Source organism: Amblyomma americanum, chromosome 11 (genome assembly GCF_052857255.1).
Source record: "Amblyomma americanum isolate KBUSLIRL-KWMA chromosome 11, ASM5285725v1, whole genome shotgun sequence".
NCBI lineage: Eukaryota > Metazoa > Arthropoda > Arachnida > Ixodida > Ixodidae > Amblyomma > Amblyomma americanum.
Genome location: NC_135507.1, coordinates 42,791,687 through 42,818,662, shown reverse-complemented (window position 1 = coordinate 42,818,662; position 26,976 = coordinate 42,791,687). Strand labels below are relative to the sequence as shown.

At 45.8% G+C, this 26,976-nt stretch overlaps 2 protein-coding genes across 2 annotated transcripts; one reads left to right on the top strand and one right to left on the bottom strand.

The window, feature by feature from the left end:
* The first annotated feature begins 208 nt into the window (after positions 1-208).
* LOC144111412 (low molecular weight phosphotyrosine protein phosphatase-like) lies at positions 209-5,342 on the top strand. Its single transcript, XM_077644696.1, has 5 exons — positions 209-362; positions 434-507; positions 2,214-2,327; positions 4,204-4,365; positions 5,011-5,342. The coding sequence occupies exons 1-5, from the start codon at positions 317-319 to the stop codon at positions 5,089-5,091; spliced, it is 477 nt and encodes a 158-aa protein (XP_077500822.1). The 5' UTR covers positions 209-316; the 3' UTR covers positions 5,092-5,342.
* wuho (tRNA (guanine-N(7)-)-methyltransferase non-catalytic subunit wuho) lies at positions 5,084-26,929 on the bottom strand. The gene is made up of 10 exons (XM_077644695.1): positions 26,724-26,929; positions 26,511-26,573; positions 25,260-25,436; positions 23,062-23,221; positions 20,055-20,167; positions 18,213-18,273; positions 16,973-17,148; positions 15,222-15,402; positions 10,307-10,419; positions 5,084-5,258 (listed from the first exon to the last, which is right to left on the bottom strand). Exons 1-10 carry the CDS (start codon positions 26,801-26,803, stop codon positions 5,084-5,086), a joined length of 1,299 nt encoding a protein of 432 aa, XP_077500821.1. The 5' UTR covers positions 26,804-26,929.
* Between the last annotated feature and the right edge of the window lie 47 nt (positions 26,930-26,976).

Below are 26,976 nucleotides of genomic sequence, written 5' to 3'. Positions count from 1 at the left end.
GATAGCAAACGTAACAATGCCGACGGATTCTTAGACTGCCTAGTACTATGTATTCAAGTTCTATGTAGTACAAACATACTTAATTATCTAACATTTACTACTTAACTGTGGGCATAATACTGAATAACCTTTAGCACTTTTTCACGCTTTGAAGTTTTGAACAACTGGCATTAAAGAAAGACAAAAGTCACTTTCAGTCGAAGCGAAGTCAAGTACAGTCAGAAAAGTTTACCGCTATTTGCCGTTTACCTGCAAGTACTTTCCGCTGTAAAGTAACGTTATCTGTGTCGCTTGCTGTGTGCGAAAAATTTCCATTATGTCGGAGACCGAGTCGTCGAAGTCCGTGCTTTTCGTTTGCCTAGGTAAGAGAACAGCAAACACGTCGGTTACATATTGTTTTTGCCCGTTTGTCGAGAGCCTGTTTTCACTTCAGGCAACATCTGCCGGTCTCCGATCGCCGAAGCCGTCTTCAAGCACGTCGCCAAGGAAAAAGGAGTCTTGGATGAGGTAACGCTTTGCAAATATCAAACGGTTGTTGTTACTAGTCGTATTCAAAAAATACAGTAAGCTTTCGGATAGCGGAACTTTCGCCGAACGCGTTAGATAGCCAACAGCCGGCGTAATCAGAGTTGTTGAGGTAACTTGGCAGCATCCCAAACGACGATTCCTGCGCTCTGGAGAGCACGTGACTTAAAGTTTAGCTAAAAACTGCGCTTATTACAGTAAGTACCGTAGCTGGTTATGAAACCAGAGCACGATCTTTCGAACTATGCTTAGTGGAGGTTTTCTTGAGACAGGATACGGTAAGCGGGCGTGGAATGCCCTGCACGTCAAATTAGCTGCTGACAGTGCCGACATTGGCCGATTATACATTGGCCGTTTCATGTATTGTTCAGCTTACGATTTCACTTAACTGAAAAGCTGTTTTTAAGCTCTGTTTAGAGCTGCTTAGCATTTCTGGTCCAATCTCAAGCCATTCTTAATTTCTGGCCGCAGTTCTTCCCCCCTCAGAAACGTCCTGTTTCGCCATCTGCTTAATGGAGGGTTCAACGACACAAGTGGGAAAAGCTGCTGCACCGGATGTACTCATACTCGCGCGCGTTCCAGATTGAACATGGGGCTGTGTATACTCTTACGGAGTAAATGTTCGCTCGTGTGGCTGTGCTGTTGGATTGCTTTTGAAGAGAGAGAGGCAGAAGTCGCACCTTACAATGAACGACAACCTTACCAAATAGCCATGGAGTGCTCGGATGGGTTAGGTTAGAGAGGCAGGATGCTGGCAACCTCTTTCAGGGAACAGAGGACTTTAAAAAATTCTTTAGCACTAAATTCTCGGAACTCCCAGGGGTAAAGAAAAACTAGCTAAACTGCCAAAATATCACTCCCTCCTTTCCCCCTTTTCTTAGGGCGGGGTTCAGGTGTCCAACAATATATGAGACAGATACTGCGCCATTTCCTTTCCCCAAAAACCAATTATTATTATTACTGAATAAGCAGAACACCCGGAAGTGTAACATGCAAGGATTGAGGAAGCATTAAAAAGCCCTATTGTATGCAAGAAGTCTGGAGGGTGCGAAGGAGAAATTGGGCATGAACAAATAGCAGATGTGTATAGGTAGTGGGAGGCAAATACGACACTGTCTTTAGTGAATTAGGTGATATGGTTCAAACTGGCTGGAGCGTCCGCCTCGCAAGCGAGAGGTGCGGGGTTCGATCCCTAGTGCCACCGGTTACCCAGCGGTGATACAATGGGTGCAAGCTTTACTCTGGCTTGGTGCTCGGCCTCTCTAGTGTGAAATGCTTGGGTAATGGGCCTTTGACCCCACCTTGTGTACACATGGTGCTCTTTTGCCAAAGCCGCTGTTGCGGCATAAGAATTCGTCATCATTGATATGGTTCAGACAGAATACGCACATTGCAGACAGTAAATACGGCACGCAAGGGTGAACGGACTGTTGACATGCTGTAGGACAGCAGACATATTGTGCTTCGAAAGCTAGCCACCATGTGTATGTGTAATGCGCTCTGACCTCATTTGTACCGGGGAAGGGAAGAGTGCAAATGTAACGAACCTAAACAGTCATGTTGATGATGTACGCGAAGGGTATCTGCAGGTTGCCACTGAAAGGTCCCAAAATGTGGATTCCTTTACCGAGCTGTTTCTTGTTCTTTTTTTTTCCTTTTTTGTGGCAACATGGTGACCACACATCAAGTGGGTGGTCGACAGTGCGGCCACCGGCGACTGGCATGTCGGCAGGAAGCCTGACAGGCGTGCGATCCAGTGCATGAAGGACCATAATGTTGAGATGGACCATCGGGCCAGGTTGGTAAGTTGCCACGTTGCCTGACTGCCTTTGTTCTTCCACCCAACGAGTTTATGTGAAGACATTCTAAATGTTCTCATCTGAATGAGAGAGACATCCCAGGTCCATGGTTGTGCAGATCTGACCTCTGTTTATTACTTCTGTCAGCTCTTAATGATTTAGTTAAGGGGGTTCTTTTTAATACACACTCATAATGATGGGATCGGGGAATTGATCTGAATCAACCAGAATTTTTAATTAAATGAGTTCAAATCAGAAGGCGCCCTTTGTGTTAAGGGAACTGTGTACATCAACAGAAAGCAAGTCTGGATCGAGAGATCTGACATGGGCAGCAAATATGCAGACTCCACCAAAAACTGGAGCTTTGTTGAAAGGGAACATAAAGCAGACGTCAAGTACTTGTTGCAAATTGCCATGCACATCGTAGCACACGTTACGAGTGATAGCAATCATAAGATGAGCAACTTCTCTGGCTGTATCCAACTAATGTTTCAGAGGAATAGCCACTAAAAAGTGGCAAAATGAGACACTTTTTGTCTTGGGACAGTCTTCACGATATAGTTTTGTGTGGGCAGGAGATTGCAAAGTGCAAAAAAAGCATCAAAGTGTTGACAGCAAAAAGCCTGCAGTGATAGCGTCATGACTGGCTGGCCCCGATAGTAGTGTTTGGTTTCACGACATCACACTTGGCATTGGGAGTTTGACCGCTGTAGTACGGAGCATAAAGTTGTTTAGTCGCTTGTAAGCTTCTAGGCTGAAAAATAATTAAAAAAAATTGGAGGACACTTAAGCTTTGATTTTTAAGTGGAACGCGACAGCATGTTGCAGCGCTGCCAGGGAGTCCACAGAACGCCATCGCCCATTCGGTGCGACGCCTTGCCTGTTGGGCAAATCGCATACTCATAATTACTCATGTATGCATCAGTACACAGACACTTTACGAAGTCAAACACCAGAGCTCATTCACTAGGTCCACTTTTTATTTATTTCGAACCAATGAATCTTCGTAGCATGTTCTGCGCGTGCTCGCCTCGCAATCTGAAAGACCTGGGCTTGATTCCTCGTATCTTCATAAGATTTTTTATCAACTTTTCTGCGGCACGAGCTCCTTAACGCTGTCGCGTCAAAACATGAAAAGAGGCTCTTAGGTTGAAGGAAACGGAGAATGATTGCAACAGGCCCCAATAAAGGCTTCGTCAAGGTATTGAAATGTTGAGGAAATGAGTGCCTAGTATTCGTTCAAGCCTTTGTGCGAAGGCTGTTCATGGGAGCGTCTCCTGATATCATTTTGTGCGTAGCGAGCCGTCGTTTCTTCTTTCCATAGTTCTGTCCTTGATAATTTATAGTTCAGCCAAATTTTCATTTCATAGTTTCTTGGTGACTTAACAGCTCATTGCACATAGCCATAGGCATGCTGTCAGTGTTGTTTGGATAGCCACTTCCTCAATTTGTCGCCACCTTTTATTTAACCCTTTGCAGAATTGTGCACATTGCTGGAAGGTTCAACAGAGGTAGGCTTAATTGTTTAGTAATGTACACGTGTCTGATATGAAAGGGAACACAGCATGCTCATGCAGCATCACTCCGCAAGTTTTGTGTGAAAAGCACCCTTTTTCCTTTGCTCTAACTGGTTGTTTTTCCTGTCGGCGGATAATGTCCACGAGACATTTTCAGATTCGTTCTTGTGCAGAAGCATGCTGTTCCCTTTAATGTAGGAGCCACCTGTTTTCTGGGATGGAAGGAGCTGGGTTGGGCACAGACAGCAGGGATAAGGTGCATGTCTGCCGCTGTTTCAGAAGCACTGTGGAGGAAATTGCAAGAGAGTTTGGTGTATTACACCTCTGCGTTCGTGTAAGGGCTCTCTTCCCATGCTCTGCAGGTGACGACCGATGACTTCACCAGCTTCCAGTACATATTTGGCATGGACGAGGCCAACATCTCCGACCTGCATGACCTGAAGCCCAAGAAGAGCACGGCGCAGATCGAGCTGCTCGGGAAGTACGACCCCGAGGGGAAGACTATAATTCGCGATCCCTACTATGTAAGTGCGGACGTTATTTCACCCTTTGACCATTCCATGACTGGGCAGATGAGCGGTATATCATTAGATCCCTTGAGATACCATTTCTTCCTGGCTAGGTTGAGCCTGGACGCATACAGTGAATAAATTTTAAACCTTTAGCATGAAGGCCCCGAGTGTAGCAAAAGCAAGGGGAGGAATCTGCGGTGCATGCATTTTGGGGCACCGACAGGTTTTGCATGGAAGTTGGCTTCTCTGAAGAATGCAGTTCTTTGCAAGCAATTTTAATTCTTTAATTTATGAATGTGACAGTGTTGTTATGAACCTGGATGGCTCAAGCAGCCTCTTTCAAAGATATTTTCAGTGCTGTTATGATGACACCAGATTAAACAAGTTCCTGCATATTCATGACGAGTGAGAGTTGTTGGCAACACTAGAGTTATCAAGGGTATCACCACCGAACGTTGGCCAGTAAAGGAGACATTGGCAGAACCTCTGCCTTCATGGGCTGTGCACTTGAGATTTTCTTGAGCAGTTCTGTGCTGAAGTTAAAGAAAGAACTGCATCAATGATGCTGGTGCTTTATTTTATTTTATTTTGGCCATTTTATTGTCAGGGGTGTTGAGTGAAGTTTTTCCTTTCTGTACACGTTTCCCGCACGTACAGGACGACGGCAGCCAGGGCTTTGAGGACGTGTACAACCAGTGCCTGCGCTGCTGCAAGGCTTTCCTGGACCAGGTCAGCTGAGTGCCTCCTCCACCACCTTGGCTCGCTTGGGGGTGCTGGCGGCGGCGGCCTCTTCCAGCCGCCGCCGCTTCTTCTCCAGGTAGCTGCGTTCGTTGTTGAACCAGTGCTTGTAGAGGTTGGCCAGGCTGCTCTTGACGACGGCAGCTCCGTTGTTGGTGGCAGTGGATCTTTCTGCACATGTGCAGGCATTACGTTAACGATCATTACGGGTGTTGTTTACGCAGTGCTTACAATAAACTTTTTTCTCAGTACTTCTGTTGACTGTTTCAGTCGTCACAGCCAGCTCCATGTTGTACTAACGTGCGTTGCCATTTGGAATGAAAGAGAAGGACAGCCAAATGGTTAAGCACGACAGAGACATTCAACACAATTGTGTTGAATATCGCTTTCATGTTTAACCCCTAGCGATTCTTTCTAAATGTCAATGCGTGTCAACATGGTGGTTTGCCATCTAGCTTGCGATGAAACTTTGCAATGTCCACTGTCATAAAAAGCAATTGTTTTAATGCAACAGCATTATTGTCGTCGCTGCAACAAAATCCTGCCGATGTCAGAGATGAAGTTCACTGACTGCTTAAGAGACATCTTGTGACCTTGTGATGTAATCACAACCTGCCCTTATGAACAACCCTGATTGGTTGAGAGGTCACATGACCTTGTGACATCATGTGGCAGGTGGCAGCCTGTCCACTGTGACATGTGGCATTTAAATTAATGATTGGTTGAGAGAGGTCACACATGTGGCATTTAAATTAATGATTGGTTGAGAGAGGTCACATGACCTTGTGATGTCGTCACAACCTGCCCAACGGGTTGTGAGCAACCTAGTTTCTAGACAGCAACCTAGAAAGAAAACCGGAATCAAAATTTAAATAAATGTGTGACATATCCAAATTTTGGCACCATCACAGTACATGGGATACCTGCTGCTTCAGCTAGCAGTTTGAATACGGCGGTTGATGGACCGAAAATTGCAAAGAAACTGATGCAAGCACACAATACAATAGAAGTTACAATAGAAGCACAAGTTGCAATAGAAGCTGCAAAAATTGTGAGACCTAATGCTATCGCGTTCCACTTTGGGTGACTTGAGCATCCCCACGTTTTTTCTTCAGGTTCTCTTCCAGCCTAAGCTTACTTGGTAATACTGCCTCAACCTTCTTGCAAACTGTCCCAAACCGTGAGGACTGCAAATACACTTCTACAAACTCTGGCACAACTTGCGACGTGTTGCAAAGTTAACCCACGTAGTCAAGAGTTTGACGAAACGTCGTCTGGTCAGGTAGAGGCATAATAAAAACATAGGGTCACTGACCAAGTCAAAATTTTAAAGAAACGTATTGACGTTTCGGAAGCCCTACGGCTTCCTTGTTCACAATGGGTGAAACCAGGCAAAAGCATGCGTTTATATCTTATTCAAAAATGCGTCGTAATGATCTTGCGTAGTCAGCAGGCAGATTTCCTTGCGTCCGATTTAGTGTACCGGGAGTGGTTTGTATCATCAAGGACTCTAGATACAGGCGTCTAGAAGTGATTCGTTCTCTGGCAAGCACACGTGCCCCGTCCCAATTGATGACATGTCCAGTCTCTTGCACGTGTTCGGCCAGAGCGTTAGCAGCACTGCGTCCTTTCGCCACGTCATTTTTGTGCTGCTGGATCCGTCTGCACCAGTTTCCGGATTCCCCGATATAATTCCGGTCGCAATCTTCACACGGAATCTTGTACACGACCCCAGGATATCTGTCAGGGGGAAGCGGGTCTTTCACATTGACGAGCTCGTTTCTAAGCTTGCTTGTTGGAACGTGGGCAACTTGCACGCCGTACTTTCGGAATACCCGACCAAGTGCTTCACTGATATGTGGCATGTAGGGGATGGATGCGCGTTTTGGCTTAGAAGCATTGGCGACGTCAGAAGGTGGCGGTCGCTCCAGTAGTTTCTTTTTTGTGTTTGCCACAAAACTTCTTGGATAGCTATTTCTCGCCAAATCCCTTTCAACAGTCTTTAGCTCTTCCTTCAGGGACTGCTCGTTCGAGCACGTGTTTATTGCTCTTTCGACTAAAGAGCAGACGACAGAGCGCTTGTGTGCCATCGGGTGGACAGAATAAAAGTCAAGATAACGGCCTGTGTGCGTAGGCTTTCTGTACACGGTGAACTCCAGGCTCGTGGGTTTTCGCGTCACACGGGTGTCCAGAAAAGAGATGCAGCCATTCGCCTCCTCTTCCACAGTGAACTTGATTGAGGCTTCTATGCCGTTGAGGTGGTTTAAGAACCGTTGGACGTGTTGTTTCTTTAAGATGCAAAAACAATCATCCACGTACCTGACGAATAATTTAGGGCGTGGCTCGAATGTTTCTAGGGCTTTCGTCTCGATGGCTTCCATTGTGAGGTTAGCCGCCGTCACGGAAATTGATGCTCCCATGGCTGTGCCGAAGGTCTGTCGATAGTAATTGCCACCGTACGAGAAATATGTGTTGGCAAGGCAAAAGGAAAGAAGCTTACATAGGTCGGGTACGTCGAAAGGTGTGCGCTCTTCAAGAGACGAGTCCTCGTTCAAACGAAGCTTGCAGGTTTCCACAGCCAGGTCAACCGGAACGCACGTGAAAAGGGAACAAACATCGAAGGAAACCATCACTTCACCACTTTCAAGTGCGACGTTCTTCACTTTGTTAATGAAGTCCACTGTATTCCGTATATGCGTCTCGGTCTTGCCAACTAGAGGAGATAAAATCTTGTGCAGGTAGCGAGACAAACTTTGGAGTGGAGACCTTGTAAAATCCACAATAGGACGCAACGGAACACCTTCCTTATGAACTTTCGGCAGCCCGTAGATAGCTGGCGCCGATCCGTTTGTGCAGAGTAGCTTGTAATATAGGCTTCTTTTTGACGGTGGAAGGAACTGAAAAATCGTTGACAGTAGCTTTTGAAGGTCCCTCTGGACTTTAGAAGTGGGGTCTTTGGGTAGGCGGCTGTAAGTTTCCGGGTCCTGAAGCAAATCTTCAATTTTGGCTTTATAAGACTCACGGTCAAGAATAACTGTGACGTTTCCTTTGTCGGCTGGTAGTATCGCAATCCTGCGGTTACTGCGTAGCCTTTCTAGTGACTTCCGCTCTTCTGAGGACAGAGGGCACACAGGGTCTGTTCAACTTTTCAACTTTTAGACGTTGGTCTCAGGGATGAAGTCCGTACGAAGGTGATAGGGATACTTTCACGTATACGCAAGTCTGACCCTGTGTGCCCTCTGTCCTCAGAAGAGCGGAAGTCACTAGAAAGGCTACGCAGTAACCGCAGGATTGCGATACTACCAGCCGACAAAGGAAACGTCACAGTTATTCTTGACCGTGAGTCTTATAAAGCCAAAATTGAAGATTTGCTTCAGGACCCGGAAACTTACAGCCGCCTACCCAAAGACCCCACTTCTAAAGTCCAGAGGGACCTTCAAAAGCTACTGTCAACGATTTTTCAGTTCCTTCCACCGTCAAAAAGAAGCCTATATTACAAGCTACTCTGCACAAACGGATCGGCGCCAGCTATCTACGGGCTGTCGAAAGTTCATAAGGAAGGTGTTCCGTTGCGTCCTATTGTGGATTTTACAAGGTCTCCACTCCAAAGTTTGTCTCGCTACCTGCACAAGATTTTATCTCCTCTAGTTGGCAAGACCGAGACGCATATACGGAATACAGTGGACTTCATTAACAAAGTGAAGAACGTCGCACTTGAAAGTGGTGAAGTGATGGTTTCCTTCGATGTTTGTTCCCTTTTCACGTGCGTTCCGGTTGACCTGGCTGTGGAAACCTGCAAGCTTCGTTTGAACGAGGACTCGTCTCTTGAAGAACGCACACCTTTCGACGTACCCGACCTATGTAAGCTTCTTTCCTTTTGCCTTGCCAACACGTATTTCTCGTACGGTGGCAATTACTATCGACAGACCTTCGGCACAGCCATGGGAGCATCAATTTCCGTGACGGCGGCTAACCTCACAATGGAAGCCATCGAGACGAAAGCCCTAGAAACATTCGAGCCACGCCCTAAATTATTCGTCAGGTACGTGGATGATTGTTTTTGCATCTTAAAGAAACAACACGTCCAACGGTTCTTAAACCACCTCAACGGCATAGAAGCCTCAATCAAGTTCACTGTGGAAGAGGAGGCGAATGGCTGCATCTCTTTTCTGGACACCCGTGTGACGCGAAAACCCACGAGCCTGGAGTTCACCGTGTACAGAAAGCCTACGCACACAGGCCGTTATCTTGACTTTTATTCTGTCCACCCGATGGCACACAAGCGCTCTGTCGTCTGCTCTTTAGTCGAAAGAGCAATAAACACGTGCTCGAACGAGCAGTCCCTGAAGGAAGAGCTAAAGACTGTTGAAAGGGATTTGGCGAGAAATAGCTATCCAAGAAGTTTTGTGGCAAACACAAAAAAGAAACTACTGGAGCGACCGCCACCTTCTGACGTCGCCAATGCTTCTAAGCCAAAACGCGCATCCATCCCCTACATGCCACATATCAGTGAAGCACTTGGTCGGGTATTCCGAAAGTACGGCGTGCAAGTTGCCCACGTTCCAATAAGCAAGCTTAGAAACGAGCTCGTCAATGTGAAAGACCCGCTTCCCCCTGACAGATATCCTGGGGTCGTGTACAAGATTCCGTGTGAAGATTGCGACCGGAATTATATCGGGGAATCCGGAAACTGGTGCAGACGGATCCAGCAGCACAAAAATGACGTGGCGAAAGGACGCAGTGCTGCTAACGCTCTGGCCGAACACGTGCAAGAGACTGGACATGTCATCAATTGGGACGGGGCACGTGTGCTTGCCAGAGAACGAATCACTTCTAGACGCCTGTATCTAGAGTCCTTGATGATACAAACCACTCCCGGTACACTAAATCGGACGCAAGGAAATCTGCCTGCTGACTACGCAAGATCATTACGACGCATTTTTGAATAAGATATAAACGCATGCTTTTGCCTGGTTTCACCCATTGTGAACAAGGAAGCCGTAGGGCTTCCGAAACGTCAATACGTTTCTTTAAAATTTTGACTTGGTCAGTGACCCTATGTTTTTATTAAAGTTAACCCACGCTTCAAGAACTGCTGTTCCGTTCAAGCACCAGTTTCGCACTGAGAGAAATGGGCAAGAGCTCTTGCTCATGAACTCATTAAGAACCACAGTAATCGGTCAAAGTCCCAGAGAACACTACAATGGGTGTACACTTGCCTCGGAGTGTTGTGCACAGCGTCCCGCTGATGTCTTTGAGGAGTGGTGCCCACGGGAGCTGAGCTGCAGATGGTGCCTCGGCTGGTACTTCTTGTCGCTGCCAGCAGCCCTACATGGGAAACAGAGAGCCTCAGTCGGATTGTGCAAAGGCTGGCAGAGGCCAATGACAATGCCCATGATGCAGCCCAGAAGAGAGAGAACTTGAGAGATTCATATTCCCCCCACTGCCCCTGTCCTTCCTTTCTATTGCTCTCCTCCTTCTTTTCCCACCCTGTCCCTTTTACTTCTGCTAGCCGCAGCTCAGGTGCTTCAACTTCGATAGCAGATGCTGTGGCTAGTAAAACCATTCCTTCGCTTTTGTTTTACAAATTAATGGCCTTCTCTTTTTTTTACACTAAAAAATGTTGTTATAAAAGCTGTTACAAATAGACTTTAAGTGGGTAGAAGTAACCAAGCGAAGGTTATCTGATTGGTGGCTAAAATCAAGACATTAGAGTGAAATTTCACGCATCATGGCTAGGTGGCTTGAGCCACCGCCTCATTTAAAGGGCTTAGCCTTATCCATCCATCCAGACTGCGTCATCATCATCAGCAGTAGTCGTTGCATTTTTTTGTGTCTTGTTTTACCTATCCTTGTGCCATTTTTTCGTTCCTCCGTACTTGTTCCTTTGTGCGGTTAGTGCTTGCGCGGCTGACTTCGTCCTTACACGTATCGTTGCATCGTTTCGCACCTCCGATCGCTGCTGCGCGTCAAGGTGGTGTAACTTCCGGCCAACACGACAAGCCACCTTCAACCCTTGGATGCTGGCATCATAAAGAACGTGAAGCATTCCTACAGAAAGTGCATCGTGAAGTGATCCCTGGCCTCTGTGGACTGCGGGCAGAAGCCGACTGGCATTACAATCCTGGATGCCATGCACTATTTGGCCATGGCATGGAGTGCTGTCACTGCCGCAACAATCAAAAACTGTTTTGTGAAAAGTTTCGGCGACGCAGATTGCGCAGCAGAACTTGGAGCCGCAGGCGATCCTGGAACCACTGAGGACTACAGCTCGACACGACCACGGAAGCGGTTGGTGTGAATGGGATTGCATACAGCAGTTACGACGAAAAGGAAGAGGATAAGCCGCTGCTGGAACCAACCTTTACATCGTCTGTAGCGGCATTAGACCTTCTCAGAAGATATGTCCGCAATGACTGCGACAGTCACACGGCACTGCAAGTTTTAGAAAAGCGAGTTGTGCTCACCGGACGCGAGAAAATGCGACAGACAACGTTGCACTTTTTCAAGCGCTAGCACGGCAATAAACGTGTTCAGTTGGCCACTACTGTAATTTTTTAATTCGTCCTACTTCCTGGCTCTTACTTTTTTTTTACAGTCCCATGAAAAAATTATCAGCAGGGTTCTACTGTACATACTTCTTCTTTGTCTAGTATATATAACACATGTACCTTACCGGTCCTCACGTATGGGGCACAAATGTGGAGGATATAAAAAAAAAGGCCGCCACCGTCTGGAAGGCGTTGAAGTAACGAGCGTTAGCTGTTTGGTTTACTAGATAAAGAAAGCGAAGAAGAACGTGCCACTTGCCTCGAGAAATGGAATGTAATACCCTTTGAAATGGGGTGGATTGCCACCATGCTCGGCTACGCGTGCAAGCACGCTGCCAAGCGGAACGATCGCCGTCTAGCGCCATCTATCAAAGAAATTACGATGCACCTCTACCCATTGTCGAGTCGCACCCCCTCAAGACACGTCCCAAACGGAATTTGTTTCGTTTGGGGGGTCAATGTGGGCCTAAAATTCGGCTTGCGGTCCGATATGGTAACGCTTCAATTAGTAATTGCATGTATACAATTTTTACCTATTATATAATTGTGGTTTTATTTCTATACCATAGCCCGTAGGGTTTTATTTGCCTTCCAAATTTGGTATACGACTGTCCCCGGATGGGTGCCCGTTGCTGTAGGAGTACAGTAGAACCCCGCTGTTATGTTCCTCACTGCTGCGTTTTCCCGGCTGTTACGCCGTTTTCGTCCGGTTGCGGCATAGCTCCCATAGGATCCAATGTATTGGGTACCCCGCTGTTACGTTGTAGCTGTGAAAACGTTCCCGCATGATACGTCGCAACCTGGCACCCCAAACCCGGCCAGGCAACGCGCGCCAACCGCCATTTTGATGAGTCTTGGCCAGGCTTGGCTACGGAATTGGCCACAAGACCATGGCCTCCGAGATCACCCCATTGCACGCGTGTTGGTAATCTCGGAGGCCATAAAAAGCCGCACGCGAGTTGGAGAGATTGCCACTAGATGGCCACTGCCTCGTCAGCCGAAGCGAGTAAAACCCGCGGGCCCGCAGCAATCCAGTCTTTCTTGTTTTTGCGGTTCAACCCATCCGAGTCGTCCGTGTCCTTCCGTCAACAGCTACGCTGCCTACGCCTCGTCGGGCCTCGCTAACACCGCGAGCGATTTGTCGTCCTTTGATGGCGTCGCGCAAGCGCCAGGCGCTTTCCCTCGAGGGAAAAGCTGGATGTTCTCAACGCAGTCGACAGGCAGCCAGCGTGGAAAAGAGTCGACATCGCCGATCTTGGTCTGCCACCCTCGACGCTTAACAGCATCATCTCGAAGCGTGCCGAGATACAAGGGAATGCCGCTTCAGCGTGGACTGCAGTGAGCACGTCAACTGCACAGCACTGCTTCGCGTGGTGTGGCTTTCGCATGGACGGCAGAGAGGAAACTGCCACGGAAGCTGAAGAGACGGAAGCAGCCTCTCATGATCAAGAGCTGAGTGAAGCTTTGAATGCGCTGGGTGCCACAGGAGTCACGTATGACGACTACGTCGCCGTGGATGCTGCTGTCGTGATGTCCGAGTGTCAGAGTATCGCCGAGATCGTTGTAGACTCGGTCGCGAGTGAAGCCTCAGACTGTGATGACGACGAGGAGCACGAGCCGCATGATTCCGGGGAGTTGGCGGACCAGAGCTTTGGATAAGCCGTCGCTGCTCTGGACCTCCTCCGCAGGTACGTCGCACCTCAAAGCGACGCTGAGAGCAATGCAGCTTTCCAGGCCATCGAGAAACGTGTGGTGTTTTCCAGCGAGCGGAAAAAACGGCAATCGACCATACTCGATTTTTTTAAGACCTAAGCTCACTTGATGTCGAAATAAATTGTTTCAAGGCAAAGCTGCACTGTTTTCATTAATTTTCGGACCTTTCCTCACTGTTGCGTTTTCCCGGCTGTTACGTTTTTTTTCCGCGGTCCAATGAAAAACGTATGAACGGGGTTCCGCTGTATATATAGCGGAAGGAATGTATACAAGTGGCTCTGACACCACCATGATACCTGATGCCTGATTTAATATCTGCTGTGGGTCCTTGGACCCAAGATATTAAACTTATTTTTGGAACATGGCGGAGTGCTTGGCTTGAAGCACTCTGGCACGGGTCGGCCGGTGCATATTAGCGCGCGCCTTTTCTTTCTATCTTTGCTTTCCTATCCTTTAACTCTCCTACTTTCAGCATGTGGCAGCGAGCGAGCATGGTTCGGCTTGAGCCAGTAGGCAGGCCTGTGCACTTTCCTTTTCTTTCTTCCTATCATCAACAACAGCAGCAGCAGCAATGTATACATGTATAGCTGTATAGCTGTCCTGTAACGGGACAGTTTTCCTACCCGTTTTAGGATATTTTTTTGTAAGGTGGGGGGGGGGGATGAGAGGACGCAACTAATTTTAATGGCCGCCACATTGGATTCAAGAAACCGAAGCTATGCCGCCATTTCTTCCCCTGACGTCATGCTCACATAGTTCCACCTCTATCCTCCATATTGGACCGTGACGTCATCATTGGCACGTGGCGGGTGGTTGTTTCTACAATACTATTGTAGATGGCGCTACAAGTCTCAATGCGAGATGCGCTGTTTTCTAGTTGCAGCCACAGATGGCGCTTTGATCTCAGGGTAGTAGGAGGCCTCACAAAATCTCCAAACGTGATGAATAGTTACTGCCACAGATGGCGCTGTGATCAAAGGTGGTAGCAGACCCCACGAAATCTCGAAACGTGATGAGTAAGAGCTAACGCTTTTAAAAGGGTTCAGCTCAAGTTAAGGACAACGCAGCGAGCTATGGAAAGGAAAACGATAGGGTAACGTTAAGGGACCGGAAGCGGGCGGAATGGGTGAGGGAAAAAACGGGTTAATGACATCCTAGTCCAAATCGAGAGGAAAAAAATGAACTTTGGCAGGGCACGTAATGCGAAGGCAAGATAACTGCTGGTCGTTAAGAGTAATGGAGTGGATTCCAAGAGAAAGTAAGCGGAGCAGGGGGGGGCCATAAGTTAGGTGGGCGGATGAGATTAAGAACTTTGCAGGGATAAGGTAACCGCAACTGGCACAAGACAAGGTTAATTGGGGAGATACAGGGGAGGCCTTTGCCCTGCAGTGGCTGTAGTCAGGCTGATGATAACGAGCTTTGTCCCTAGGCATACTGATGGCAGCAACACTGAAATATGCTCGCAGAGCGACTGCACTCCCAGTCGTGGTGGGTGCAGTCCCTCGACATCGTTCTGCACTCCCAAAACGTCACACAACTTCTCTACTACCATTCCACTTCTCTCAATAAAATGGCAGGCTGCATGGACCTAAGCACGTGTTTCAGCTTCAGGAAGCATATAGGATTGGGCAAGTTGGTCAGACATACTATAGGGAAAAATGGCGCAGCATCAGGTAACGAGCAAAACAATAAGGTAGCCAAACAATAAAGTTGTAAGTTGGCGTGTGTGTGCTCGCTCTCCTGCTGTCCTCGTTACTTGATGCTGCGCCTTTCTTCCTTTTACCAGCTTCATGGCTCCTGAGAACCTAAGAAAACGAGTTGCGTGGCTGGCAACAAAGTAGAATCGAGGAAGTGCCTCAAACTCACGTCTGCTGTCCCAGCCGAACGTGCAAAAAGCTGCACCGATGGAGGGCTGCTCAGGGCAACCCAGAGTTGGCCGTCCTCGTCAAAAATGATGTCGTCGGGTGCACATGGAACAGCTAGGCTCTGTAGCCGACTCCAGCCAGCTTCTGGGCCCCCCCAGTGGAGTAGAACCACTTCTGGAACCCTGCACACCAAATGCATCCCAACCCACAACTTCAGTATGCATGTCTGTGAAAATTTTAAGCACGAATAACTCCTAAATGTGTTGAAACTACAAAACAACGTCATTAAACAAAAAACTCAATGTTCACTAATTCTATGGTTTCATTCCAGCACGGCTCCTTTTGTTTACTTGCTTTCATAACACGTTCACTGCGTTGTGGGTCACCAGTAAATATGTGTATTCATGCTGCATGGCATGAATACTGAGTTGTGTAATGAAGCCGCAAGACAGCTCAAATTTTTCAAAGAGCTTGCTAAAAGCACGCATATCAGGTTGCTATTGCCATCTGTTGCAGTTCCAAGAACTTTGCTTTGCTGGTGCATCAATAGTGAGTCAAGCCGAACACAAGAATGGGCCACGACGCAAAGGGATTAGGGCTCCGAAAATTGCTGCTGCAGTGAATGCTTGAGGAAAACATTAAGGCCCCATTCATTTTTCGGCAATATCAGTGGATCTGCAGAGGTAGAGCATCCCTCAAATAGTAGCATTCTTACTTGCTTAATCTTGTAGTAAGCATCCATGCAGGCCTTGCATAGCAGCATTTGTTGCTGCACATTATTCTAAATCTATTCATACAAATCTTTCATGTTTCCTGCCTGCATAAACAATCAGTTCGTAAATTTGTCAGTCAGTTTTAAATACTTGTCCAAGCGTGCCGAGCATAAAATTTCAGTTATAATAGATTTGGTGATCTCCTGTAGCCAGTTCCCTCAGGCCAGCATACAGAGTCGCCACCTGTGAGCTTCAATATCTGCTATCGGTACCACCATGTGAATTCCGCGCAGCAGACCAGAGTGATTCATCTTGCATGCCGCAGATGGCGCAACCACCTGCAGACCTCCACATCTTGGACCAATCAGTGCGCCAAATTTCAAAACACAAGACCCACACAAAGTTTTCAATTATTATTACGATTAAACAGCTCCGTTTCAAATTATGCATTGGCATACGAATTTTAGAGGAAAAAAATACAATTCATGAGCGACTGCCGTCTTTCTTTAGAGTTATCAAATGACCAAAAAAAGAAAGGCTTTTCACTAGCCCCACAGTGAAAAAGCGAGGGCAAGGTATGCACTACAATCCACCTCCCCATCCACCCATGTGAGCCCATTGCCACTGGTTCGGAGAGACCCAATACAGTCCAATGGCGGAGTTTTCAGTTAAGAAATACCACGGTGTTGACTACAACACCATCTACACACGAGACAGTCCCTCACATGAATAAATGCTGCTGTGAAAAAAAAAAAAGAATGGAAACAACCTCGCTGTAATCCACTGCTTGCATTTCAAAGAACACGTACGCGGCTTTATCCACATTAAGACGTGTAAAGGCGCGTGTTAGCTAAGGAAATTTGAGCACAAGGGCTGACCCATGAATAATGCCCATCAGAGCAGGAGGCAGCAGTTTGCACTTTAAATGGTGCTTGGCTACATTAAGCATACTGCAACAGCCGTGAAGACAGGAGCACGACTTCCCGGTGAGAGAAAACTCAGCTAAGAGCTCAGAAAATGCGTGGAAGGCACGGCTAACCCGTCAATCAGGCAGGCCAGGGTTGTCCTGAAAGGTTCCAGAGCCAACCGTTTCACAACGGGCTCGCGTGTGCCATTCTCTGTCTTGGTGTCTGCAGGTGGTGGGCTCTCCACACTGATGTCAAACCGGTGCAGCTGTCGTCCTGTCTCCGGGCACCATGTGCGGACGGTACCGTCCTGAAAACACACGCTAGCATTCATATCCCAAAAGGTAGAAGAGGTGCGAAAGATAAGGATCATAGTACCCCCGTCATGCACAGCAAACACATTTGCGGACGTGACCTAAACACTACAAAATATCTTGTACTAGTACAAGGAATTTACAATAGCACAAGGCACGATGTCCTCTAATTTTGATGCAGTAAGATGCATTGAGACATAAAAACCACGAGCAGAAACAAAAAGCTTCAAGTCCGAGATGGACACAGAAAACTCTTTTTAAGGGGGCTCTGAAACACCTTCCGAGGGGAGCACATCAACTCGCTAAATCACTGCACCGTGTTGTCATGTGTGGTGGCTTGCCGCTCTGCCATTGGCAGAGTGACACATAAAGCAAAGAGACCATGCACATTTTTATTTCCGTGGACCTAATTTGCAGCTTTATTGTCTGCGACTGAAAAAAATTCGATTTAATAGGTAAACTAGCTGCACAGGACAATAATTCGAAGTTTCTAAGAATGCTTGGAGCATGTAGATCAAGTTCCTGCAGTAAAAAGACGAGCTCAGAATACACTTTAGTGCAGCTTTAAGGAAGCGTTGCATTGTCCGCTTCAAGGCCAAATGCCGACCCGAAGAAGGCAATGCAATTTTCCAAGCATATCAAGAACGGAGCAGCTCCCGCTGGCCCTTGGGAGTGTTGACTGCACTGAGAATGCTGTGCTGAAAAATGCATCGTTCAGAGGCAAAAGTGCTGTTGAAAAGTTACTGCCTAAGAGTAGGTCCTTGGACTAGTTTTCTTTATGTCTGGTGTGCAAACATGCACACCTGTTATGCACCCGACACTTCACATGCGCAGTTCGCAGAAGCAGATCAGACCTGCGGCATTCATACGCATGTTTTCAACCAGCTTTATGTTTTCTGTGCAGCAGAGTAATTTCTGTACGCTCCCTCGAGGGTGCAAGGAACACAGGCTAATTCATGACATTTATCATGAAGGTCTTGATGCAGCACCGAGCAAGTACTATACAAAAGATTTTTGCTGGGTTCACGAAATGAAAAAAAAAAATTGCATAAAAACTCACACCGGAGCCGGACACCAGGAGCTGAGGAAGACCAGGCAGCAGTGTGAGGGAGGTTACAAACCTGTGGGGGAAAAAGAAAGAAGTATGCATAACACAAACATTTATCATGGGTTATCATAGAGCATGGTGCGTAGAAATGAAGACGAAATGCCTGTCTATTTCCATATTAAACAGAAGGCAAATGCTAGAAATGTGGGCCCTCAATAGCTCTTCGTCACATACGCTTATGCTAGCAGTGTTATGACTACAAAGAATGTGTTGCGTGGCTTATTGCAGCTCTGAATTATATTCATTCTATCAACACACATATATAACAGGACATCCAAGGGAGTTCATCAGTTTCATATTGCTGGACCACCCAGGTACAATGCCAATGCATTGCAGTGCTGAAACTTTTAAGTCCTTGGCTTTGAAATTTGGTGTGGTAAACACACTTCCACTACTGCCTCTTGTCGTTCAGTTTAAAAATGCAGGGAGCCCCTTCAAGCAGCACGGCCTTTACGATGCCTGGAGGAATCTTAAATGACAGAGAAGCATGTGTGGACACATATACTACAAGGATCACTGACTAGATGCATCAAGTGCTACCCCATAGGCAGCTGCTTGAACACTACCATCCTGAACGTTGCACTACATCTTAGACAACCTGGTTATAATACAGCTGCTCAAGACTGACCACCAATGGAGCCATTAAATTCCTCCCGGGCAGGTCAATAAACAATATGCAGGTACCACTATTACTGGCCGTTTTCACAAGCAAACTGTGATGACATTAGGACATCTTTAATGCGAAAGCATTATATGTCCCTTTAGCCCAAAGGCCGGCGTCTGTCACCGGTGTACGACGACACAACACATGTAAGTGAACATGTGTAGTCATGAATGACGGACATAATGTAAGAAAGTCATGACTCGTAGTCACTCTACGATGTAGCATGATTCACCACTTTACAAGTAACATAATGCAAGGTGTATAGAGTTTGTGCAAAGTATGCATAGTCGTGCCTCGTAGTCACAGTCATGACTGATGACTCAGTCATTCTGCAACATAGCATGAGTCAGCACTGTAATGCTTTCACATTCTCACACTTAAGCAGTCTTGAGTTTCTCTGCCGAAATATTTTGCTGAAGACTTATGAGGCTATGCCATGCAGCCATTTACTTCCAGATGGTGATCACAGATGGTGGGTGGTGAAAAAAATGTTCCACCTCTAAACACATTTTTGTCGGTAATAAATTGGTCTTTCAACACCGAAAAAAATCAACATAGCCAAAAGGAGATGTAGAATATATTTTTTTTACTGAGCACGGAAATTTGTGCGGATTTGTCCTTGGTCTCCCTTCAATATGTTCACTGCCTCGTGGATCACTGATGGGTCACTTCATTTTTTTATGCTGTGTGGCCACGAATAATGGGTCCCACAATGAAGCCGTGGGGCAGATTTTATGGTGAGGTCCTTCGCCTTAGACGTCACAATAAACTCTGACCCATGGCTTTAATATATGACCAAGTATCCGAAGCCGCACAGCATGGATAAATGGCGTGACGTGCTGTTGACCCACAATGCAGGGAATACGTTAAAACACTTCCACAAGAATGTGCCTTTCCATTTAGCGACAACTCTCGACTCTGCTGCTGAGGTGCCAGCAAAATTTCAAGCTCAATGGTATGCCTGAGCTGTTTCCAACTCTCTATTAGGAAATGCAGTGCCACAGAAGTGGCAGCGCTGTGCTCGTGCAATGTGAACCTGGGAAATGCTTTGCGGACCGACCGCCTTTCGCGTTCAGACTGCAGCTCGACATAGTTGTGTTTGGCTTAGCAGCATCCCAACTAGCACTCACTGCTTGTGGCCGAGGCAGAAGGTACGGATGTTGTAGCAGTTTGGATAGCACGACACCTGGATCTTCTCGTCACGGTCCGAGACGGCCAGAAAACGGTCTTCCTCCCCTATCACCTGCCGAGAAGAGAAGATCAGTGAATTCAAGCACTCACAGATGCAAATGAGGCTCATATTCAGTGAGTGTCCTCTAACAGCATGTCCACTCCAGTCTGCACCAACTAAGAATGCAGAGGTGATGGCTGCCCGAAGACAGCTCTGACCAATCTTTCCTGTTGCACCTCAGCTGAAGCTGCAGTGGCCATTACACTAAGAACTGTGTACCGCAAAAGTTAACAGTGTAAAAATGACTACTACAAGTGTAGTTCACATTAAAGAGTCCAAAGGAAGAAACAAGCAGCTGTGGTTTAAAGGCGGCGTGAAGTTCTACGCGATGAAGGGGCTTTGAAATCCCCCAAAATCGTAAAAAAAATCGAGGTTTCAAAAACTGTTGTATCTGCTTGTATGCCCAGTTTCTTTATGCTGTCACAAAATTTCGTTGCTGAAACCAACCGGGAATTACTCTTAAAAAAGTATTGTGAGGAAACGCTCAAACAATGGGCATTTTTCTTCACTATGGTTTTCTACCTAGATACTCAGCTTGCGAAGCATATTTATTTCTTCATGGCTGTTTTATCTATTGTGACCCCCTTTTGTTTTGTTGTACTTACTATCGTGCAGGTCAAGACATTCTATGTTTCTAAATGTTTTGAACTTTAAATTTCTAGTGCGAAATTTTCTTATTACTCCAGATACGTCAACGAATATCGCATCGCAAAAAAACCGAAAACCAAAATTCCTGCTTTACGAAAAAAATTACAAGGAATGTCCTGACCTGTAGCATGCCAGTAGCAACGCAATGAATGTTGAACCAGCCTTCTGCCCCATTTTCTTAACTTTGTAGCCTTTTCAGGCCAAGGTGTAAGAAAGATCGGAACGCCAAGCTGCACACAAAAGGGTTTATCAAAAAAGGGTTTAGGCTAGAACCCTAAACCCTGTAGACTCACACACACTCACAATGGTATGGGCATACATGAATGTGAACTCATAAATTTATACAGATTGTGTTTAGTTTGTACAACAAATATCTGAAACTCTGATGCAATGAATGTACACATCTCTCATAATTACATGGATCACCGTTGTTTCAGAGCGTCTTCCTCTAGGTTTACAGCTCTGGCAATTGCTCTGAACACAAAACAACGAAGAGAAAGGTTTTTGGTGCTGGTATGTGGGGTCTAACATCCCAAAGCGACACATCAGCTATGAGGGACACTGCAGTGAACGGCTCCGGATTAATCTAGACTACCTGGGGCAGTCAACGTGTAGGACATTGCGTAGTACATGGGCATTTTAGCATTTCACGTCAATCGAAATGTGGCTGCCGCGGCCAGGATTTGATCATGCGATCGTGAAATCAGCAGCCGAATTCCACTGCAGTGGATGAAAAGGATTCCTGCAGCTGCCATACCTTTTCTTAGAATCCCCTTTATCTTGACCAAAACTATGGCGGAACGTTCCTTTCTCAGCTCAACAACACAAGTTGCACCATTTATAGAACTATAGTCTGATTTTATATTTATTTATTTATACACAGTACCTACAGCGCCCTCATTGGGGCATTATTGTAGGGGGGAAACATCATAAATAAGAACAAACATCTAGTACATAATAAATTAGGCAAATGATGCGGTCTACACAGAAAATACAATAAACCCATGCACACGGAAGCAAAAACAAACAAACAAACAAACAAAATAAAAACCATTGTAGAAAGGCAAACATACCCTAAACACACACATACACACACAAAAAAAAGATACATTTTAAAATACAGCAGTGCTTAAAACATAATACACTCGGACAAGAATTATTGCACTTATATTGACAGGTGGCTTTGCAAATCGGTCAGAAACGATGTAGGAGGAGCGGTAGCGACCCGCGAAGGGAGACAGTTCCAATCATGCACTGTTCGTGGGAAAAAACTATATTTGAATACGTTTATACGGCAATTGTACTCGCGCACCTTAAGTGGGTGGTCAGTGCGGGCGGAAATGTAGCTGGGTTCACTAATGTATTTCTCTTTTGGAATTCCAGTTTTATTATTAAGCACATTATAAAAGAAAGAGAGTCTCAAATATTTGCGCCTGTTTTCAAGTAATGGCCATCCCAACTTCTCGCGCAAACCAGAAGAACTTTTTTGGAAATTGTAATCGGCGGACACAAACCTAGCAGCCCGTTTCTGGACGCGCTCCAGCTCCTCAATATTCAGTTTTGTATGCGGGTCCCAAACCGCGGAAGCATACTCAAGTATCGGACGTACAGTAGACATGTATAATGTCTCCTTCAGCGTAAGGGGAGCGTCCTTAAAGTTACGTCTGAGAAAGTTTAATGTGTGACTGGCTTTAGCAGATATGTAATTTACGTGTGTATTTCATGATAGGTCAGTAGAAAAAAAGACTCCCAAGTACTTATAAGTTGAAACTGCGGATAATTCAGTGCTACCAAGGAAATAGTCTGTTTGGAGGAATTGTTTCTTTTTTGTAAACCGGACCAGATTACATTTGGAGATGTTTAGCGCCATATTCCAGTTGTTGCACCAAGAGAATACAGAGTTGAGGTCATGCTGTAGTGAAATTGCATCTGCTTCAGAAGAAATATTGCGGTAGATACAACAGTCATCAGCATAAAGTCTGATTATACTTGAAATGTTACTAGTGAGGTCATTTATAAAAATGAGAAATAGAAGAGGGCCCAAAACCGACCCCTGCGGAACACCTGAAGTTACACCCACACTTTCCGAGCTGACACCGTCGATAACCACGTGACAGCTCCAATCTCTTCTAGCAAGAAAAGATGAAATTAGTTTGCATTAACAAATTAACAGATGAGTCACAGTGACTCAAAAATGGCACGACCTGACCCATGGGCACACGAGCAGAAGCTTTGAACACACAGAAGAGACAGCATACCATGTCAAGAACCATGGAGAGGCGTCCCAGAATGAGTTCACCACCGTTGTCATTCGGATCTTTCAAGTAAAAGGAGTAGACATCCCCCGAGCGGTCCGCCACAATGATCGTGTCTTGCGTGGCACACATTCGGACCTGAACACACCTGCGTGCCACACACCTGCGTGACAAGCATCAGGCTTTCAATATACAAGCTGGACAGCATTCGAGATAAATAAAAGTGCCTGCACTCCCTCTTATGGGGATACTGGGGACCATTTCATCCAATTTTTGCTCGGAGAAAAATTGGTTGTTTGGCTTCTGAGGCTGTGCTGATGTTTGCTTGGAAACAAAAGTCTCACTTATAATTGACAAAATTACATTAAAAAAATGAAACTTTTTTTTTTCATTGTTTAATTCGAACTCTTGGTGTCAACAACCAAAAGGTTGTTGAATTGCAGCGAAAATTACCCTTAGAATTGTGAGGTAAAAGTATATTATTGTCATCATAGTTTTCTTATGAAAACTTCGTCGCAGCAATACTCTACATTCCTTCTTTTTTACCTTTCCTACCTTGTAAAAGTTGCGCTTTTAGTGAAAAGAACCAATCTTTCATTACAACAAGGTACATTATCGATACAGGCCGACTTCAACTTGACCTCAGCGTCCCTTATAAGTTTTTTAGCGGAATCAGCTACCCTTATTTGATTTAGAGAGCGAACTGAATGCAAGTGCGCACAAAAACTTTTTTTTAAACTGTGCTCAAATATTGCGTATGACGTAGTGCCCAATTATTCAAAAATATCTTAGAAATAGCGCCATCCAGACACTGTACAACCTACTGCCGTGATCAGCATGCACAGAGAGGTGCATTTACAGCTTCTAAATGCTTTTGAACAAAGAGCTTCAGTCTCTATTTTAAAGGTGCCCAAAAAAAAAATATGACAGAACACGAAGGAAGGAAGTCATTTCCCTTCAGGTTCTGTTATGTTTTTTTTTTGGAGCCTTTAAAATCAAATATGAACCAAAACCAACTAGAACAACAGAAAGTTCTTTTAGAGCTTTGCTATGTTCTTGGAAAACATTAGTAATATCGCATTATTGTTGATAATGATGCTTTTGAAACACCATGCTGCTCTTTATTAGCACCTCACATACAATTACAAAATCGCTTCTGAAATATTAGGGCTAAATTTTAGGGGTCTGCAAATATCCTCCCATTCAATCGTAGAATGAATCAAATAGTGCATGTTCCAAATTTGCACATGTTCTCAAGTTCTCGAATAAATGGCACGAAGTTCGAATAAGGCACGCTGTACTTTTCCTTGAGGACTGTTTCAAAAACAAGACCCACTTCAACATCGCAGTGAGAATCATAGTGCCGCAACAGTGTCTGTTCAAGTCATGTTCATGATGCTTATGCGTGGTCTCTAAGTCTGGGAGACACGGTGGAGTGCAGGGCTCACGCAGGTTGAGAAAACCCTACACTGATGGCTGGCTTTGGTACTCATGGCTATAAGTTCTGGCTCCATAATGCACTGGAACCACTAGTACTTCGATGTTTCAAATGATCATTTGTCTTGTACATATATTTGCTCCAGGACCAGATATTCAAAAAAATATTTGACTCATATTCGATTTCATTTTTTATCAACACTTATCGTATTCAATTTGAAAGCAAAACTATACTATTTGCATCTGATTTGATTGCAAAAAAACACTATTTGCAAACTACCCTAAAAGATTTCATGCCCTTTTTTTTACAGTTACACTTTACAGTATACTGTATACTTTGACCATGGTTGTTCTGGTATTCAATTAAGTTTCGAAGTACTATTCGCACGCACCTAAATTGACAACTCTCCTGAGAGGACCTAAGTGTTCCATGTATACCTGCTGTCAAAAATTTATGGAATGCATTATTAAAGATGAAGTTTCAGTTCATCGCAGTCTCTGCACACAGCTTGGAATAGACATTGTTGTCTAATTGTTAATGTGCAAATTATACAGTGTGCCACTCAGTCTCAAGCACAAAGGGCTGTGTACAAAGAAATTAAACTTGTTCACTAAGTTGCGATCCAGCGGGCGCAAAATTTACACAAGCAGCGAACACGCTGCAGGCACAAGTAGGCCATCGTTCGTAAACACTCTGCTGAAGAACTTTCATCTTTGCTGCCCGATTCCGCCACATGTGTGAAGTGAACCTTACACGCACTAACCTTTGCAAAACAACAGTCCAGTCACCGGGACTGTGACGCTTCCAGACAATGAGTCTCTTGGCATGAGTCACTGCCATGAAGTAGGTCGAACATGGCGAAAAGTTGGCGCAGGAGAATCCCGGCTCTTTGGGCTGCTTGTCTTTTTTCTCGGTCGACTCGCTGTTTTCTTCCTCATCACTTATGAGCGAAAAAAAAGAAGAAAAAAAAGAGATATGATACTCGAATTTCGCTTGCAGTAATCTCAAGTCTTCCCTCTGCATTGTTTAGTCACTGAAATTTACTGCTGCCAATTGTCACCAGTAGGTGGACGCGTTATCCTTCAATACAGGAAATTGTCAAAGAAAATATCTATGATAATTGTAGGGGAAGTTTTTTGTTGTTTGAGGCCAGGACGGGAGTTTTGCGGACTAAGACGTATAGAGTCAGGTACCAGGAGATAGACACTTTGTGCATTGCGTGCGGAGAGGTGGAGGAAACGGCTGAACACTTGATACTCTCCTGTAAAGGGCTTCACCCTACAGTGGAAGGCAGCGGGGCTGACTTACCCAAGGCATTGGGGTTTAGGGATAGTGAAGGGAAAGTGGATTTTAAGAGGTTATAAGTAACCAAGCGAAGGTTATCTGATTGGTGGCTAAAAGCAAGACAGGAGTAAAATTTCACAAGACATGGCTAGGTGGCTTGAGCCACCGCCCGATGTAAAGGGTTCAGCCGTATCCATCCATCCATCCATCCATAGTCGACAGCACCAACCACAGGCACAAACGTGTTAAACATTCACGGAAAGGACGCTTCACTGAGCTTCAGTGTCAGCTTCTCCGCAGAGCCGAAAAAAACCTCTTCACAATGGCAGTGCTCACGGGAGAATTGAGTTGCTGACTGCACCTAACGCGTTCCCGGCCACAGTGCATGACTGGTACGGTTTGCTCAAACTGCAAGTTGTGCGGTGACTCGCCAATGTCGCAGAGCCAGAGATAAGGTGCAGGCAGAGATTCAGAGCAGCATAGTTTAGCTGCCGTACGGCAGGTGCAAGTGTGTGGTGGGTGCATATTGTAGGTGCGAGCGCATTAATCTGACTCTTGAAGACGCCAGCACGGCACCTACTTTCTTCCCATGTTTCTACCCAATAGACAGGTCGCGCCACCATGGTAGTGGAGTTTTCGGCATGCACGTCAACTGCCCTAGACACATATTTGCAGAGGTTGTAAAAAATTGACGCTAATGCATCCGATACATGTTTTAAGAAAACATCACCTATCACGGCAAGCAGCTTCCTCCGTCTCCTCTGGAATGGTGAGTTGCACTTTGTCAAAGCCTCTGTAATGTGTGAAGAGGAAAAAAAAAATGACAGCACACAAATGACGTGAATCTCGCTACACAAATAACAGGGGTAAAGAAGGACGAAATAAGCCGAATATTGCACTACATGCAGTGTTGTACCGCTCGCCACCAAACGCCAATGCGTACCCGTCTTTCGTTTCGTATATGTACACCAGATCGGCGCACACCAGGGCAATCCTGTTGTTTATACACCTTATCAAGGCCATTACTTTAAGTTAACAAGGCTAATACAAAACTTTGCTGAGCTGGGTACACATGAACTTAGTTTCGTCACGCAAACGCAGCTTGACGGTTCTGGTTTTGCCGTGCGCGCGGCCATGCGTTCTTTACAGCGTGTTGAACCTTCAGCCCGGAAGTCGCCGAATGTAGCGTCGCAATC